The sequence below is a fragment of the Punica granatum genome, chromosome 2, assembly GCF_007655135.1.
Source record: "Punica granatum isolate Tunisia-2019 chromosome 2, ASM765513v2, whole genome shotgun sequence".
NCBI lineage: Eukaryota > Viridiplantae > Streptophyta > Magnoliopsida > Myrtales > Lythraceae > Punica > Punica granatum.
Window position 1 is genome coordinate 35,925,072 of NC_045128.1, and position 18,038 is coordinate 35,943,109.

General features: G+C 37.2%; 1 protein-coding gene across 2 annotated transcripts; it reads right to left on the minus strand.

Moving 5' to 3' along the window:
- Positions 1-7,524: 7,524 nt before the first annotated feature.
- LOC116194547 (MADS-box protein SVP-like) lies at positions 7,525-11,072 on the minus strand. 2 transcript variants are annotated; one of them, XM_031523392.1, is made up of 5 exons: positions 10,923-11,072; positions 10,049-10,249; positions 8,481-8,553; positions 7,874-7,932; positions 7,525-7,684 (listed from the first exon to the last, which is right to left on the minus strand). In XM_031523392.1, exons 2-5 carry the CDS (start codon positions 10,228-10,230, stop codon positions 7,540-7,542), a joined length of 459 nt encoding a protein of 152 aa, XP_031379252.1. In that variant the 5' UTR covers positions 10,231-10,249; positions 10,923-11,072; the 3' UTR covers positions 7,525-7,539. The 2 variants fall into 2 exon arrangements, with proteins under 2 accessions (XP_031379252.1, XP_031379253.1); XM_031523393.1 differs by lacking the exon at positions 10,923-11,072 and adding an exon at positions 10,359-10,463.
- Between the last annotated feature and the right edge of the window lie 6,966 nt (positions 11,073-18,038).

Genomic DNA, 18,038 nt, shown 5'->3' on the forward strand with positions numbered 1-18,038 from the left:
TGTGGCCACACTTCAGTTCATATCAAATTAATTATAAATTTATTTAAATTATTACCTTGTTATAAATTTCTTTCTCCTCCTCAGCTTGTTCGTTGCAGCTTGCTGCTTATATAGAGAGATTTCTGCACTGCCAGCCACAGAGAACAACCTTTGCTCTTGTTAAAAGAAAGGAAATAAAAAGGCAGAGAGACAGGTAAGGACAGAGACAGAGAGAATGAACCAATAGAAAGAAAGAGGGGATTCCTTTTATGCCCCAACCAGAAACCCTCTCTCCTGTTATTTGGGAGTAAACGATCAATTTCATCCCTAAACCCTAAAACCCGATCAATTTCATTCATGACTTACGCGAGTTGCATCAATTGAATCCTTGAGAAAATTTTTACATCAATTCAGTCTCAAGTCACATCAATTTCATCCCAAGTCACATCAATATTGTCCCCGATCACATCGATTTAGTCAATAATCACCTTAATTTAGTCCTTAAGCACATTAATTTTGTCCTTGGTCATATTAATTTGATCTTTGATTACATCAATTTAGTCTCTCCGCTTGGTCACATCAATTCTGTTCTCACTTGGTCACATCATTTTAATCATTGTCAACATCAATTCTTTACATTAAAAAGGTCACTATGGCATCTCCCTCCTTTTTCCTACTCTTGTCTCCGAGCCGACTTTAGAGCATTTGTTCTCATTGCTCGGACCTCTAATTCTCATTTTCTTGGCGGCTATAGAAAACTTATACACAGTACTACTACTTAAGATCAAGTTTTGAGGCAAAAAGCAAATAAATAAGTTAAAAAAATGTTATTAAAATTTGATTTTCACTCACAATGCAGAAAATTAATATGAGCGTGCACGAAAATTCATATATTTTTTCTTGATAAAATAAGGATTTGCACTGCCCATCAAAATATCAATATCAGGCTTTTCCGTACGGGGGGAGACATGCCAACATTTAATGGGGCCACAAGATGTAATGGCGACACAAATGTCACTCTCATCGTACCCGCTTTGCCTAGTTCCCTGGCCCCTTACCTTATCTCATTTTCTACTCCATTAACTATTCCCACGGGATACACATTCTCACCCTCATGAAAAAACCAAAACCAAACAATAAATAAATGAGTAAATTATACTGGTGGTCCAAAAAGTTTTAATAATATATCAGGTTGGTCCAAAAATTTTTTTTTGCTACTTGATAATATAAAATGTTTCAAAGTTGTAACATGATAGTACAAACCGTCATATCGCTATTGACGCCGTCAAGCCGACAATGATGGTACAAAACCGGTTTTTGTGGGACGTTACATGATGGTGCAAAATGTCTTGAAGTTGTAACTTAATAGTACAAAATGTTTTACGTAAGTTACACGACGGTGTAAAATTTACAGTCTTGTAAAGGACGGCTTGATGGCGTCAATGGCGAGATGACGGTTTGTACTATCATGTTACAACTTTAAAATATTTTGTACCATCAAGTAGCAAAAAAAACTTTTTGGACCAACCTGATACATTATTAAAACTTTTTGGATCACCAGTGTAATTAACCCTAAATAAAATTGAAAGCTATGAATATAAGCCATAAATATTGCATTTGGTAACAAAATTAAGTTTGATTTAATTTAATTTAGTTTGATTTGAGAAGATGAAGACAAGAATAGTTGTGAAAAGTTTGGGAGAGAATTTGAACTATTATGAGAAAAAGTACATTTTGTAAACAAATATAGCAAAAATCTCTTAACAATGGCGATCATTCTTGTATAGGTTACTAGAAAATCACAATAATTGTGGCTATTTTAACTATTATGGGTTCCTATTGATTTCGCCCGCAACTGTTCAATATATTATATATTTATATCTAAAATTGACTAATATCTATGTGGTTAGTCATAACCATCAAATCTAAAATGTTATATGATTTATGTATTTCTTATCCAGTAGTCCCCCTTATATATTGGCTTGATTAGTTCTAAGTACCCATTAGCGCAAAATTAATTAAACGCGTGCACGACATTATCCAACTTGCGCTTTGATACCGGATAGAAACTTTAGAAAGAAGAGATTCATGGAAACACTCGCAACCACACACATAATTAGTGCAAAGGGTGCTTTTATTTATATAGACTACAATTACATACATCGAATAAAAGAATAACCTCTACTAATATACAAGATCTGAAAAGTATTGGAGATATATTGTAGTTTTTAAAATTATATCAAATTATATATATTATGATATCCTTGTTTTTCTCGTTTAATTGATGATTCACTCTTAAGCCTAGAAATCAGTAAAGTGCCCTAGAAGAATTGCACTCTCCGGTGGAAGCCAATGTAAAGTGTAATATATTTATGTGGGTAAATATATGTATAGATATATACACACACATACATTTCCTTTTTTGTTGCTGATATTAAAGGACATCAGGGCTCTCTACTTCTGAGGATAAGAAACCCTATCAGATTCCAGAATTACCCATCTCTAAGACCAAGTCAAATATCCCATTAAGGCCCGGCAGCCTGGTGGTAAGACTTGGAACAGTTATCTTGAACGTCCTGAGTTCGAGTCTCATCCCGTGCAATTAAAGTTTTTCTAAGATAATGTTTAGAATGTTAATCCCACATTGAAAAAATGAATCAAAATTCATTAATTTATATGAGGCTTGGGACCAACACTTATCAATTTGAGATTTTAAAGGAAAATAAGTCTCAGTCCATATAAGCCCATTGGATTTTCAATATAGTATCAAAGTATGTTATATACTTCCGAACGCACGTATGTGAACTCACACCACGCCAGGTTTAACGTAGGTGTGTGTGGGTAGTTGAAAAATGCACTCGTGTTGGCTTGAGTGTGGTTAGACCCAGTTTCGAGACAGCCAAGAATGTGTATCATGTTAAGTCAGGCCCGAGTATGGAACTCGTGGTTAGTTTGATTTGTCCTCCCTTGCTTGAGTCCGGAAGACAATGAGCGCAGGTATGTAAGGGTACGTGGCAACATGAGAGTGAATGTTGAGAGTAACGAATGAGTTAATTCCACATAAAAAAAAATATAAGAGAATTACACAAGTTTATAAGGGATTGAATACCATAACAAATCAGCTCGAACTTTTGGGTTGAAGATTGGGCTAATCGATTATAGGTCATGTGAATATTTTACATGGTATCAGAGCCTAGGTTACGCATATGCGTGCCCACGCGCGTATACGCACCTACACCACGTCAAGCCCAATATATCCAAGTGCAGCCAAGAGTACACCTTGTGTAAGTCCCATCACGCCCGAGCACGGAAGATGAAGCCTCGCTCAAGGTCAGTTGTTAAGGTTGGGTATTTAAGAGCATTTGATAACGTGTAGGCAAAAATAAATCACACGTTGCACATGAGGGCAAGTGTTGATGATATTAATCTCACGTTGAAAAGATAAATCAAAATCTATTCGTTTATCTGAAACTTGGGTACTAGCTATTATCAGTTTCAGTTTTTAAGTGGAAACGTGCCCATGCCTGTATGAGCCCATTGGATTTTCAATAGGTAACAATTATGTAAGTAGCTAGAAATATCTATAGGGAAGTATACACAAACCGAGGGAATTCATGTAAGATGTCCCGTACTGTCCACTAAGCGTCTTAGTAGGGGGTCGCGCCCTGTGAGGCTAGCTATATCAGATAAAAACTCAAGGACTCGGGGAGTGTGTGACTTAGATCATTCTTTTTGAAATCGAAAATAGCACAGACTCACTTAGCTGGGCTATCGAGAGTGCATCCCATCCTCTTCTAGACCATGGGCAAGTCACAATATAAGTCAGTCAAGTACAATGTGATCTATGGCAAATCATGAAATTAATCTTGCAGGGTACTGCAAAGAATCTACTAGCACAAATCTATTATTCCTTCATAACTTCATTGTTAATAGACAACAAAATTCTCATATGATACAAGCGGAGAAAGATCTGCAACCCAACAACGAGGAAGGGCGAAATAAAAAAGGGAATGACAAAAAAATGGAAATACATTCGAAACGAAAACATTTCATAAGAGTAAATATATATATATATATATATATCAAATGAAATAGAGAACTCATTCAAATGGGTGAAGATCATGAGGCCGAGTGAAGGGAAACCTGCAAACACAATATGCAATCTGTCCCCGCTACTTCCAATATGTTCTTGAAACCGTCCCATTGTAAGCACTCGGATAGTTCAGCCTGGGATAAAATTCAATACGACTACGTTACAACCTTAAAAAAAGCATTTATCAGGAAAGAGATTGATGTTTTCTTTCAAAGGATTTGTAGCTGTTATAGGATAAAGATATGTCGGTGTAAGACTAAAACAATCAAACAAGCACATTCAACAAGAACATTTAAGAGGTGGACTCCCAATGTTTCTAGTGGTATCATCGGAGACTCCAGAAGAAACTGGTGTTGTACTCTAAGAGCTGGAGAGCAATATGAGAGAGAACTTTATGTTCCGTTTGGTTTTGCAATTAAAATCACAAAAATTTGAACTTTAACTTTAACTCAACACACTACACAACAAAAATACACATTTCCCAAGTCAAAAACTTTAATTTTAACTCAACTACACAATCATTTGTCTTTTTCCACAATCAAAATCAAAGTTATTTTAACTCTGAAACCAACTGCACCATTAAGGCCCTATGAGGGACTGTATGAGGGGGTCAGACGGTCTGACCCAAGACAGTAGGGGCTATCCCCACTAGAAGAGACAACTTATAATAACTCAATTATCGCATCACTTACATGATAAGAAAATTTTGATTTATCATTAAACTCTAATATCTCGTAACTACCTTCAACTAAATGTCTTGGATGAACAGTCTGTGCTTTAACAGGGTTCATTCATTATTCCCAAGCACAAACAAAGCGCAAACCTTCAACCGTATTATGGCCTTATGATTCAGTATTCTAAATGTAAATTTATTCAACAGAAGATGTACCTTTATCTTTGGAATGAGAGCAGGACCCCCATAAGCAAATCCTGTGTAAAGCTGAACCAGTGTTGCACCTGCTCTTATTTTCTTGTATGCATCTTCACCACTGATTTGGAGAGTGTAATGAATTTAAAACAATAAAATACACAAATGGTCTGAGTGCTAACGAGATAATTGCAGAATAAATGGAAACAAGACCACCTTTACTTGCTTATACCATGATATAACCACCACTTGATGTACTCCATGAAAAATTATTGGGTCCAACGACTGAATATTCAATGGTTGTGTCCCTTACAAAATGTTTTCGTATTTGGAGAATCAAATTTCCTACAAGGAGCATAATGATTCATACAAAATAATCAATCGACTGCATATACGAATCAGTTAATTAATATTTTGTACGAAATATTTTTGTACCTGAAAAAAAACATTTCGTAGAAGAAAAAAACATTTCGTATGAAAATTCCGACATAATATTTAGTCATTTGAGCCAAAAATTACCCTATTGGTTATGGGTCATCACTCGGGCATTTGATTTATGCATACCATGGATATACAATTATACCCATGGCTATACTCACGGATTGGTTGGCGATTCTCTCAGGTCATGATTCATATCCAACGCATCTATATATGCAGCATCTTTCTTTTCTTTTTCCTTCTTTTTCTTATTTCTATTTTTCGGATTCGAATGTCATATGTCCCATCAACCATATATAGTATATTCTTTTCCCTTTATACAAATAATTGTTGAAGTCAAAATCCTCCAGAGTAAAATTATTGTACGGGTTGATCTCATCTTCTTTTTCATCAACGTGGAGACTCGCTGTGTCAATTAAAAGGATGCATGTGAGATCCATCTTGGCATTATAATAACGACCGATAATGATAAATAACAACTGAGACCTGTTTGAACCGCGACAACCACAAAGATGTGTTTGAAACTGGGCCAAAATTTCGATAAATCACAACTTAACAGTACGACTCTAGAAAATTATTGATATATTTATGGGACTTATGAATACACGTCGATAAGATAATGACCGGATAGTAATCCTTCTATTGACGCATTGCTGAAGGACACTTTTAAATTGCAAATGGAATACGTCATTGATCTGACAATCTACTGTGGGAAAGGCAACCTGCAACGCAACATGAAATGCTTCCGGTTTAGTGCTTTCGATCTTGTCGAGAAAAAGGACAAGAAGAAGATAAAAAAAAAATTGTACCAGATGATACTTGTCTTTTTTAAAAAAAATTTAAGTCCAAAGAAAAATCCATCACAAGCATTCAATGGCAGTAATCGCATGTCACAGTATCACAATCTCACTTTAACTTTTTGTAATAACCAAAATTCTTTCCCAATATATATATAAATATGAATATGCATATATATTGTAAAATAACTAATAGGTCATGTTGCATGTGATCCAACCCTAGAAACCCCACTCCAGATGTTATCCATAAATTTATAAGGAACTAGTCATATTACGTATTAGTTATAATAAATTAATTGTAAAAATTAGAGTTAAATCTCTATAAGAATTTGAATATATCTTTAAATTAAAAGTACGAGTTGATAGACGGTAATGTTTAAGTCCATTAAATCTTAGAGTTATCATCTTTTCTTGGCTAGAATGGGAATTTGCTTTTTCTTCACCTGTAATCAACCGCGCCCAGTGAGAAAAACATGTGCATGAGTAAGTTTTACGAGAGATTATGAAGATGTTCAAGAGAGACGTACGCATACATCAATCATCCCAAGAAAACAATTAATTAGAGCAAACTAACCCCAGCTTGAGAGACGTATCGAAGTTGTTATTAGAATAAGCTGACGAGAGATCATAATCTCCTGACAAGTGGTTAATTCGAGGAACTCTCTTTGCTTCTTGCATTTTCACCATCTGCAAAATATATATAACCCTTTCTTCTTGGGGCATAATAGAAAAAAGCCTCAAAACAGGAGGAGGAGACCAGAATAAAAACAGCAAATGGAAAAGAATACATGCAGTATCTGGCTTCTTGTCAAGATGGATGTGTGTGTATTTGCGATTTAGCCATTGATGAAATTTTCTTTGCCCTTACCATTTTCATGTGCTTGTTCTCTTCCAGAAGCTGTGCTCCCTGCATAATTTCAACGTCCGAAATCAATGGTAAAAATAAATAATAATTAGATTTTTTTTACTGATAGCACATGTCTTTTAGAGTATAAAACGAATTACATCACTTCAAATATGTGATATATATTCGTCTATTTATAGAAAAGAAAAAATTTTAAGTATGACAATTAAATTCTAAAAGAATTGCGTATATTACGATCTTAGTCAAGGCTACGGACATCTGATTGCCTAATGGAGAGCTTAATTAATTACATAGCCCATCCCCAATAGAGAAACAAATGAAGATCATTGTTAAATGCACAACAAACCTTTTTTTTTAGGGCACTGATCTCGTTCATGATCCTTCCGGCCTGTGTGCGACAAGAAACACCGTCATCGTCCCACATGTTAGAAAAAGATATTTAGTAACAAACTGCTACAGACATAAGCACATTAATTATTCTTTACAAAAAAATAGCAGGTTAAGTAATGAGGCCCCGAACGAGAAAAAGGGCAGAAAATAGGGATGCTGATGATAAAATGTACATACGTATACCTTTGAGTGACTTCTCAAGTTGATTAAGTTGATCAAGATTCAATTCATGTAGATCTTCCCCCCTCAAGTGCCTGTCCTTCCCGATCCCATATATATGATTGTCACTAGTTCGCTTCCCGATCTCAAGTACGGAACGATTACGTATTTTCATGTGTGTGTGTATATATATATATACATACTTGATTCATGGACCGATTGTCTCCAGTAATGACGACAAATGCAACCTTCAAACAACAGATATTCGAAAATAATATATATACCTTAGCTCGCGAGCCCTATCGGAGAGATCCTTCCTTAAGGCACATGGGATATCATCTACCTGCATTAAGACAACACCACTCCAGCAACTGAGACCTTGTATTCAGATATTAAACCTTATTTTTTGTACTGTGTACTAAAACAAGAATTATTAAGCTGATCAAGTGGAGACCGGCACATTATAGGTTCAGAATTTTTTCGTCCAGAGTAATCTCATGATGGTTCCAAAGCTTTGGTGACTAGCTTAGAAGAGTTATGACATTAACCTTTGCATCGTAGGAACCAGCTTTTGAGAAGTTCTTCACTGCTACATGAAGATTATTCTTTCAGTATGTAATACTAGAAGGGAATTCCTAAACGTCTGTTATGCATAAGAAGAGAAGACACAGATTGTAGTTTTATGGTATTTCGATTTTAGTCGGTAGGTCATTTCCAGTGATGCTCGAAAGAAATTCTGTAAAACACACTACATGCATAGTCCAACATGTTGGTTTAACCACACAACCTTTCATTAATACGAGACCTGTATTGGACTGAGAAAATCCACTTACACTAGACTATCAATCTAGTGAAGAGAAGAGTGAAGCAATCCTAATTAATTTAATTTACCTGTTGCTGAGCAGAGGGGTTGAGGCTTTTCTCTGAGTGCAGATTGATATGCCTCTCGATTACCTGTTCAGTACTAAGATAATAAAAATGGAAGAGTGCCTCAGCCCTCGAGTCGAGTCATTTATCGATATCAGAGCTAACAAGAAAAGAAACATTTGTATCATATTTTCAAATATTTTTTAGGTTACTTTCCACGGGCTGAAATCTCTCGAGAAATCGATCAATAAAAGAAATTTTGACGATATATACTTTGGCTTCACAATCACACATAAATATGAATACAAATGAATGCCAGAAGTATAAAATATGAAATTTTAGAAAGATAGATATATTTATACGCATGTTATATATGAATATATTATCCACTACAACCATATAATGAAAACTTTGTGCGTGATAAGACTTTTCATAATAGTTAACAAGGGATGTATATACATGATATACTACATCTAAGGTATATATTTATGAGAATTTCCCCGTTACATATAAATAATTTGAACATAATCTGAAAAATGCATGATATGTGCACATATTGGAAGCGTACAACCTGTTTACTTTTAGAGAACTAATTTTCACTTTTCTTCTCCTTTTCTAAATTTATTTCTCCACTGAAAAATACAAAAATATATTTATTAATGTTAAAGTTAGAAAATCGTAATTCATAGTAAATCAATCACTAATTTAGTATTGGGGCTCAAATATTGTGAAAATAAATGATGATTGATAAAGAAGAAAGGGAAGTCATATATTAAAAGTTAGAAATGAGGAGAATTGCCTAATGAAAAATTAGAGAACTAAAAAAAGAGTTTTCTAATATCCACAAATTTGAATAGTGGAAAAGAAAATTTTCTTAGAAAAATCATTTCAATTCTATGTAAGTAGATGTATTTTTTGTAGTCATCTACTTTTTAGAAGATTTTCTTGGAAAATTGAAAATTGTATGAAAATATTGTAATGACTGCGTGATTATCTATGAAAATCCAGATGAACAACTCATTATGTGCATGTCGATGACACATCTCATCATTTGTGATCATTGATTAAGAATAGCACAAGCTTCTAAATATTACATTACAAAGTACATTAGCAGGAACTAGAGAAGATATGCAAGAGAATTTTTTAGAAATTAAAATCAGCAGTTTTTAAGGGGATATCTGTTTACAAACACTGATATACCCAAACAATGTTGAGTGTGTGTGTGTGTATGTGTAAACATTGAAGATCTAACTTCACCAAAACCCAAAGATTCTTCAGTACATATGGGAGGCAGTCTTGATCATTGATTTGTTCATTCAGTACTTTGATACATAGCTTTAACAAAATATGTATATATATGTATTAACAATTCTTTTTTCCCCTCGACCGGTCCTCTATGTCTCAGACTCTTCGGAATAAGATCTGTGAATTCGTATATACAAAATACTATGAGTACCTTCCTCAAAAAAAAAAAAAAAAGAAAGAAAGAAAGAAACCTTAGTAAAAGATTGCCTAATTACACTATATAATACAATTTTAAGTAGCTAGCTAGGGGAGAGAATTAGTGATATGGCAAAAATTAATTTAAATACCTAGAGCTGGAGAACTCGAAGAGCTTGCCGGTGGAAGAGAAGATGATGAGGGCTATCTCGGCATCGCAGAGGGTAGAGAGTTGATGAGCTTTCTTGATGAGCCCTCTTCTCCTCTTAGTGAAGGTCACTTGCCTCGCGCTCAGGTTGTCTATCTTCTTTATCTCTGTTCTCTTCCTTGTCATCCTTCCCTTCTTTCTCAACCTATAACATAACATCATAAAACAAAATATTAGAACACTCAGCTATATTTGCTCTTTGGCCGCGAAGTAATCAAAGGTAATAAAATAAATGGGGGGAAAGATACAATTACCATGGATTGGCACATATAAAATCCGAGATCCACACAAATAACCATATCCCATCAGAGAAAAATATAAAAAAAATTTCGAAATGGTACTTAGGTATTGGTAAAGAAAAACTCAGCTTTCGGATCGATTAAATCCCAATATAAGAAAAACTCATCTTTCGGACCCATGTAATTGTTGCATGATGGTGATGAATGGCTACTAGTTTAAGTAAGCTCCGTTAAAAAATGTAGATCTATCTACGTATGAAGGCAGATATGATCGCGAGTGAGTAAATCTCATAAACCTAGAAAATAATCACAGGACATTTTTTATTCATATAAAGACCAAATGTACTCCATACCAGATGCTCATGAGTAGAGGAGAAAATATTGCCAAGAATATTGGAAGACATTAGAGTCACAAAATCTGACCATTCACAAACATTTACACACACAGAAAGCTAAAATAATCAAAAGAAAGGAATTCTATAAATATGAAAGGAGAACAATGGAAGAAGCACACAGGATTCAGATTGCAGGAAAGAAACGACAAGATCCGATGTATCCAGAGAAAATTACGAAACAAACCTAAGAACCCTAGCTAGCTAACTTGACATATATGCTCGCAGACAAGAAGAAGAAGAAGATGAAGAACTTTATGAGGGGAACAGCAGGCAATGGAGTCAATGGATCATGGGCCAAGCTTAGCTGATCAAGAAGATAGATAGATAGAAAGCGAGGAATCCATTTATGGCCCAACAGGGAACCCTCTCTCCTGTTATAGCAAGTTGGGAGTAAACTATCAATTTCATCCCTATACCCTAAAACCTTAAACGATCAATTTCATTCATGACTTATATGAGTTGCATCAATCGAATCCTTGAGAAAAATTTTACATCAATTCGGTCTCAAGTAACATCAATTTCATCCCTAATCATATCAATTTCATCCATGATCACATCGATTTAGTCATTGGTCACTTTAATTTAGTCCTTGAGCACATTAATTTTGTCCTTGGTCATATTAATTTGATTCTTGATCACATCAATTTAATCCCCCCGCTTGTTCACATCAATTCAGTTTTTATTTTGTCACATCATTTTGGTTCTTGTCAACATCAATTCTTTACATCAAAAAGGTCACTATGGCATCTCCCTCCTTTTTCCTACTCTTATCTCCGAGCAGACTTTAGAGCATTTGTTCTCATTGCTTGGACCTCTAATTCTTGTGTTCTTGATGGCTATAGAAAGCTTACACGTAGTACTACTACTTAAGATCAAGTTTCGAGGCAAAAGGCAAATAAATAAGTTAGAAAAATGTGATTGAAAATTGATTTTCACTCACAATGCAGAAAATTCAGATGAGCGTGTACGAAAGTACAAATGCTTTTTCCTGATAAAATAAGGTTATGCACTGCCCGTCACAATATCAATATCAGGCTTTTCCATACAGAGGGGAGATATGCCGACATTTAATGGGGACACAAGATGTAATGGCGACACAGATGTCACCCTCATCGTAGCCGCCTTGCCTTGTTCCCCGACCCCCTACCGTATCTCATTTTCTACTCCATTAACTATTCCCACGGGATACACATTCTCACCCTCATGAAAAACCAAAACCAAACAATAAATAAAATTGAAAGCTATGAATATAAGCCATAAATATTGCATTTGGTAACGAAATTAAGTTTGATTTAAGGAGATAAAGGCAAAAATAATTGTGAAAAGTATGCGAGAGAATTTGAACTATTATGGAAAAAAGTACATTTTGTAAACAAATATAGCAAAAATCTCTTAACAATGGCGATCATTCTTGTATAGGTTACTAGAAAATCACAATAATTGTGGTTATTTTAACTATTATGGGTTCCTATTGATTTCGCCCGCAATTGCTCAATATATTATAGATCTATATCTAAAATTGATTGATATCTATGTGGTTAGTCATAACTGTCTAATCTAAAATGTTATATGATTTATATATTTCTTAACAAGTACTCCCCTTATATATTGGCTTGATTAGTTCTGAGTGCCCATTAGCGCAAAATTAATTAAATGCGTGCGCAACAGTATCCAACTTGTGCTTTGATACCAGATAGAAACTTTAGAAAGAAGAGATTCATGGAAACACTCGCAACCACACACATAATTAGTGCAAATGGTGCTTTAATTTATATAGACTACAATTACATTCATCGAATAAAAGAATAACCTCTACTAATATGCAAGATCTAAAAAATATTGGAGATATATTGTAGTTTTTAAAATTATATCAAATTATATATATTATAATATCCTTTTTTTCTCGGTTAATTGATGATTCACTCTTAAGCCTAGAAATCGGTAAAGTGCTCTAGAAGAATTGCACTCTTTAGAAGCCAATGTAAAGTATAATATATATACACACATACATTTCCTTTTTTGTTGCTAATAAAAAAGGACATCAGAGCCCTCTACTTCTGAAGATAAGAAACCCTATCAGATTCCAAAAGGACCCCTCTCTAAGACCAAGTGAAATATACCGACGATGCTTGGCAGCCTGGTGGTAAGACTTGGAACAATTATCTTGAGCGTCCTGAGTTCGGGTCTCATTCCATACAATTAAAATTTTTCTAAGATAATGTTTAGAATATTAATCCCACGTTGAAAAGATGAATAAAAATTCATTAATTTATATGAGGTTTGGGACCAACACTTATTAGTTTGAGTTTTGAAGGGAAAATAAGTCCAAGTCCGTATAAGTCCATTGGATTTTCAATATAGTATCATAGTAGGTTATAGACTTCCGAATGCACGTATGTGGACTTACACCACGCCAGGTTTAACGTTTGTGTGTGTGGGTAGCTGAAAAATACGTCCGTATTGGCCTGAGTGTGGTTAGATCCAGTTTCGAGACAACCATGAATACGCATCGTGTTAAGTTAGGCTCGAGTGTGGAACTCGTGGTTAGTTTCATTTGTCGTCTCTTGCCTGAGCATGAAAGACAATGCTCGGCTCGTGGTCAGTTCTACATAAAAAATATAAAGAGAAATTTCATAAGATTATAAGGGATGGAGTACCATAATCAATCAACTCGAACTTTTGGGTTGGAGGTTGAACTAATCGCTTATAGGCCATGTTGATATTTTATATGGTATCAGAGTCCAAGTTACGCATATATGTGCCTACACGCGTACGTGCACCTACACCATGTCAAGCCTGTCAGCACCCAATTTTGGTCCACCGGCTTCAGAGGGGCAGAATCGTCGTTTTTTTGCCGCCCGTGAGGGAAGTATTTCCGATTAATTACCCGAGTATTCACGACTTTTCGGAGATAGCACATTTTCCTAATCTAGCACCAATTTTATGATTTTTCAAAAATAATACTATTTTTGGACGTTTTCAAATTTCGCGTACATCGACGTCAATTTTCAAAATTCGGGACAAAATTCGAGATTGAAAATAATTTTATCGCGTAATATCGATCATCAAATTTTTCGAAGCGTGATGGCGGTCTCGAATTATTTTTCCGACGTCCGATCAAGAAGACGAGATTTTTAAATTTATACGGGCGTCGATTTTGAAATTCGAAAAAAAAAAAAAAAAGTCAGCAATGGTCAGAAGTCACTGACTTCTGACCGCTGCTCCTCTTTCATCATTTATTTTCCTGTTCTTCTTCTTCCTCTTTTCTTTTCTTTTTCTTTTCTTTCCTTCTTCTTCTCCCTCCTGGCAGGGACGAACCCGAGCCTCCCGCGCCGCTGCACCCGAGCCTGCCACACGCCAACTCCTCTGCACACGCCAACGTCTTCCTCTGCACACGCGAATGGATTTCGTGCACGCGATCTCTCTCTCTCTCTCTCTCGATTCCGGAACAAAACCGGAAGCTCACACGAAAAATGGGGGGGCGGACAGAAAAAATTCCCGGGAGCTCACAGACGAGGACACCCAAAAAAAAAAAACTCTCAGCTCACCGATTCTCTCCCTCAGCTCGTTCTGACGATCCGCCCTCAGCTCCCGGACTCGGACCCCTCAGCTCGGATCCTCCCTCTCTCTCGGCAGCTCGTTCTTTTGAGAGAAAGAACGATAGTTCACTGATAAAAAGAAAGGAAGCTCGAACTTCCGGAACCCCAGCTCACACCCGAAACCACGAGCTCGCCCACGGTCCAACTCACTCTCAAGCCCGGAAATTCCCAGCTCGTCCCTCAGCCCAGCGAACCCTTAGCTCGGCTGATTCGCCCATCTCCGGGCTCCCTCAGCTCACCTTTCTCTCGGCTTCCCGTTCGACATTAACCGGGTCGATTTTCTCTTTTTCGGGTTGAACAGGCACGCCATCCAGCAGCTCGGCCCGCGCACGCCAGCCCGGCCCAGCCATCGCGGTCCGGTCCGGCCCACTAACCGCTGTCCAGTCAGGCCCAGTCCGTCCTCATCGGGCCAGTTCAGCAGCCAAAGGCCCAGTTCGGCCCGATACCCCAGTTTGGCCAAATTCGGCCCAATCCGGCCCCTCTAGCAGCCCAACCCGTCCGGCGTTTTTAAATTTTTTTTAAACTTTTTTATTTTACAGATTCACCTCCAATCTCCCGAACTAGGTAAATCCTCGATTTAGTGGCATGTTTAGGGCTCCATTTCTGAATATTTATGCTTGCTTGGACGAATATGATGTGAAATGAGCGTTATTGGGTCGTGTGGGTAATCGGATTCGTCGCGAACTCGATTTTACGAACTTTTCATTTTATCTCATTTCAGTCCAGAGGACGCATTTTTATTTTTCCAGATCTGCCCCAAATTTTAAAATTCTTTCCAGCCAAGTCCCAGTCATTTGTACCATTTCCCATTCAATCCTTGAATTTTTTCAGAATTTTTCAAGCATTCCAACGAACTTTTCAAGTTGTTTCAGTTTAGTCCCGGGCCCATTTTCGCCTCTTTCAGATCTGCCCCGAATTTTAAAATTATTTTCCGTTCAAGTCCCGGTCATTTTGATACTTCCAGATCAATCCTCGAAATTTTCAGAATTTTCTAAATCAGTTCCGGAACTTTTTGTGTCGTTTCAGTTCAGTCCTTGGGGCATTTTTTTTCACTTTTCAGATCAGCCCAAACTTTCAAATTCGTTTCAAGGGAGTCCTGGGACATTTTCAATAATTCTTACACAGTCCCCAATTTTCCTGAATTTCCAAATCAATCCCCGAAACTTTATCCGAATTTTCAAATCAGTCCCTGTTCTTTTAAAATCATTCATATAAGTCCCTGGACATTTTTAAGATATCCACCCCTTTCCTACTTGGATCACCGACCGACAACGTATGTGCCCTGTTTAAATATTTTATTCCTGTAATTATATGTATACGGCATGACAACGTGTGTGCTTTGCATGATTTTCCGCTTCCATGAATCGGTGTCGTTTTATCGATTTCGTTGATATTATGTTTATGCGTATGTTTGTATGTGTTTATCATGATCATGGCGGCACCGGTTATGTAAATTTGTATGTTCGTCGCGCTTGATGTGGTAATATGCTCTTGATCCGTGCTTAAATGCTTTATTCTCGTTTTAATCGAAACCTCACATGAATCGGATTAATCCTGCAAACACGACCTAAAATTAATTTTTAAATCCTAAGGTGGTCGGGAATTAGGATTCGCACCGGACGGTCCATCAATGATCGGCTTGACAGTCCGAAACCCGAATATTTAGAGCATTTGGCAAAACATTAATTAATTTAATCAATAATTTCACTAACGGGGTAATTGGACGTTCACACGATTAATTAATTCACTTGGCCCTAATAATTTTGTACGAATTGGTAATAAACCGGTAACACGCGTCGATAGGTTGCAAACATGCGTTGGTGCCCTTCTCAAAACTTGCAAATTTTATAAAACTCGAGACACGTAGTTCGATGTGACATGGATGTCTAGCAAGGACTTGCGCGTCTTGACTCGAGGCCTCACCTGATTTCAAGAAACTCAGGTCGGGACGTGGAAGTTCTTCTTAGATCACTTCCGGATAGATTAACAGATCTTTTGGCTCTTTTAGGGTTCTTGACAACCCTGGAAGGTCCAGGGGATCGGTTAGCGCCGGTCACAGGCCGAGGTGGCCCGCACAGCGTAATCTCTCTTTCCCGAAAACAATTTTTATCTCAAGGGCAAAATCGTCTATTTGCAACCTGGCGACACCCCCCCTAGGGTTAGAATAAAAGAAACATGCGGTATCAGGGTAGGGATGGGCTACCTATCTAGGCGCAGGTTCATCTGCATAGCCCGCCCTATCCGACCGATGAGTTTTTGTTATTCTAGCATGGTCTCGGGTAGTTAGTTCGGGTGGATTGGCTCAAAATACAAATACCGGATTAATTGTATACTTGGCTAAGACAAAATGGGCAATAGTGGGATAGGCACTAGGTTTTAGGATGTACGGGCGGAATCAATGTTCGGTAATAACCTGTAACAACGTAGTGTCATAACATAGAACAATTCTAAAAGCAACCCACAAACACAAGATTTGACAACAGACGTCGCGAACATTAAGTCCTTGAAAATAATGCCAAATGCGAAATACCTTCCCGAGGCGATCCTTGATCGATTCACACCTTGTACCCACTTTGTTTGCTTTAGGGTAGGATTTGTATGCCAAGATACCTCGGTTAATAATTGGTTAATTAACGTAAATTCGGCAACAATAAAACCCCATTGTTTGTTTATTTATGTCCGCTTGTTAACATTCTTGCACTTGTTTGTTATGCGGATCGAGCCCGATCCTTCAGGGCACGATTCATAGGGGGTCCAATGCCCGAATCGTAGATCACGGGGTTCAATTCCCCAACACTGAGCGCGCATCTTAATTTCAATTTCGGTCTTTTCAAACCACACGGTGAGCACGAGTGGAATAATAACCGAATGCAATTCGACCGGGATTCAGTTGTTGTAACTTGTATTTTATTTATTTGAGAGGACAATGTAAGGATTTATATTGTACATTCATTCATGTAAGAATCCCGGTCGAAGAGTGGACGGTCGGAGTGTTCCTTCGAATTTACGGTGTCAAAACGCGTAAGATGAGCGGAACTTAATTAAGCGGTAATTAAATTAAAATGGCAAGCCTAGACAAGCTAGAGTACCGATAGGGCATGCGAGATATAGGCTCGCATGTAACAGAACCCCCGAATTCGGAACCTTAGGTTTCGTAGACCATATGCCTTAGCAATTAGGTGTACCATGTACCCCTAGACCCGGGTAACTTGCCGGTCCTCGACCTTCGGGTCGTAAAATGGCAAGTGGCGACTCCTTCTCACGTGCGTCCGTCGCGCGTCCCCGGGAAGGAGGACACTCCCAAGCCGCGTTGCATAGGCGCGCGCATTGCGTGCCCCGACGAGATGAAAATTCGGGTGCATACAAAGCCCAATATATCCATGTGTAGCCAAGAATGCACCTCGTGTTAGTCCCATCACACCCGAGCACGGAAAATGAAGCCCCACTCAAGGTCAGTTGTTAAGAGTGGGTATTTAAGAGTATTTCATAACGAGTATGTAGAAATACATTATACATTGCATATGAGGGAAAGTATTGAGGATATTAATCTCAAATTAAAAAGATAAATCAAAATTCATTAATTTATCTGAAATTTGGATACTAACACTTATCAGCTTCAGTTTTTAAGTGAAAATGTGCCCAAGCCTGTAAAAGCCCATTGGATTTTCAATAGGTAACATTTATGTACGTAGTTAGAAATA

Bases quoted from the DNA above. Each gene is read 5' to 3' on its own strand.
- LOC116194547 (XM_031523392.1), bottom strand. From the start codon at position 10,230: ATGACAAGGAAGAGAACAGAGATAAAGAAGATAGACAACCTGAGCGCG. The intron at 7,933-8,480 runs GTAAATTAAATT...GTCTTAATGCAG, and splicing joins ACCCCTCTGCTCAGCAACAG to GTAGATGATATCCCATGTGC. The intron at 7,685-7,873 runs GTATATATATTA...CGGGAAGGACAG, and splicing joins GATAGGGCTCGCGAGCTAAG to GCACTTGAGGGGGGAAGATC.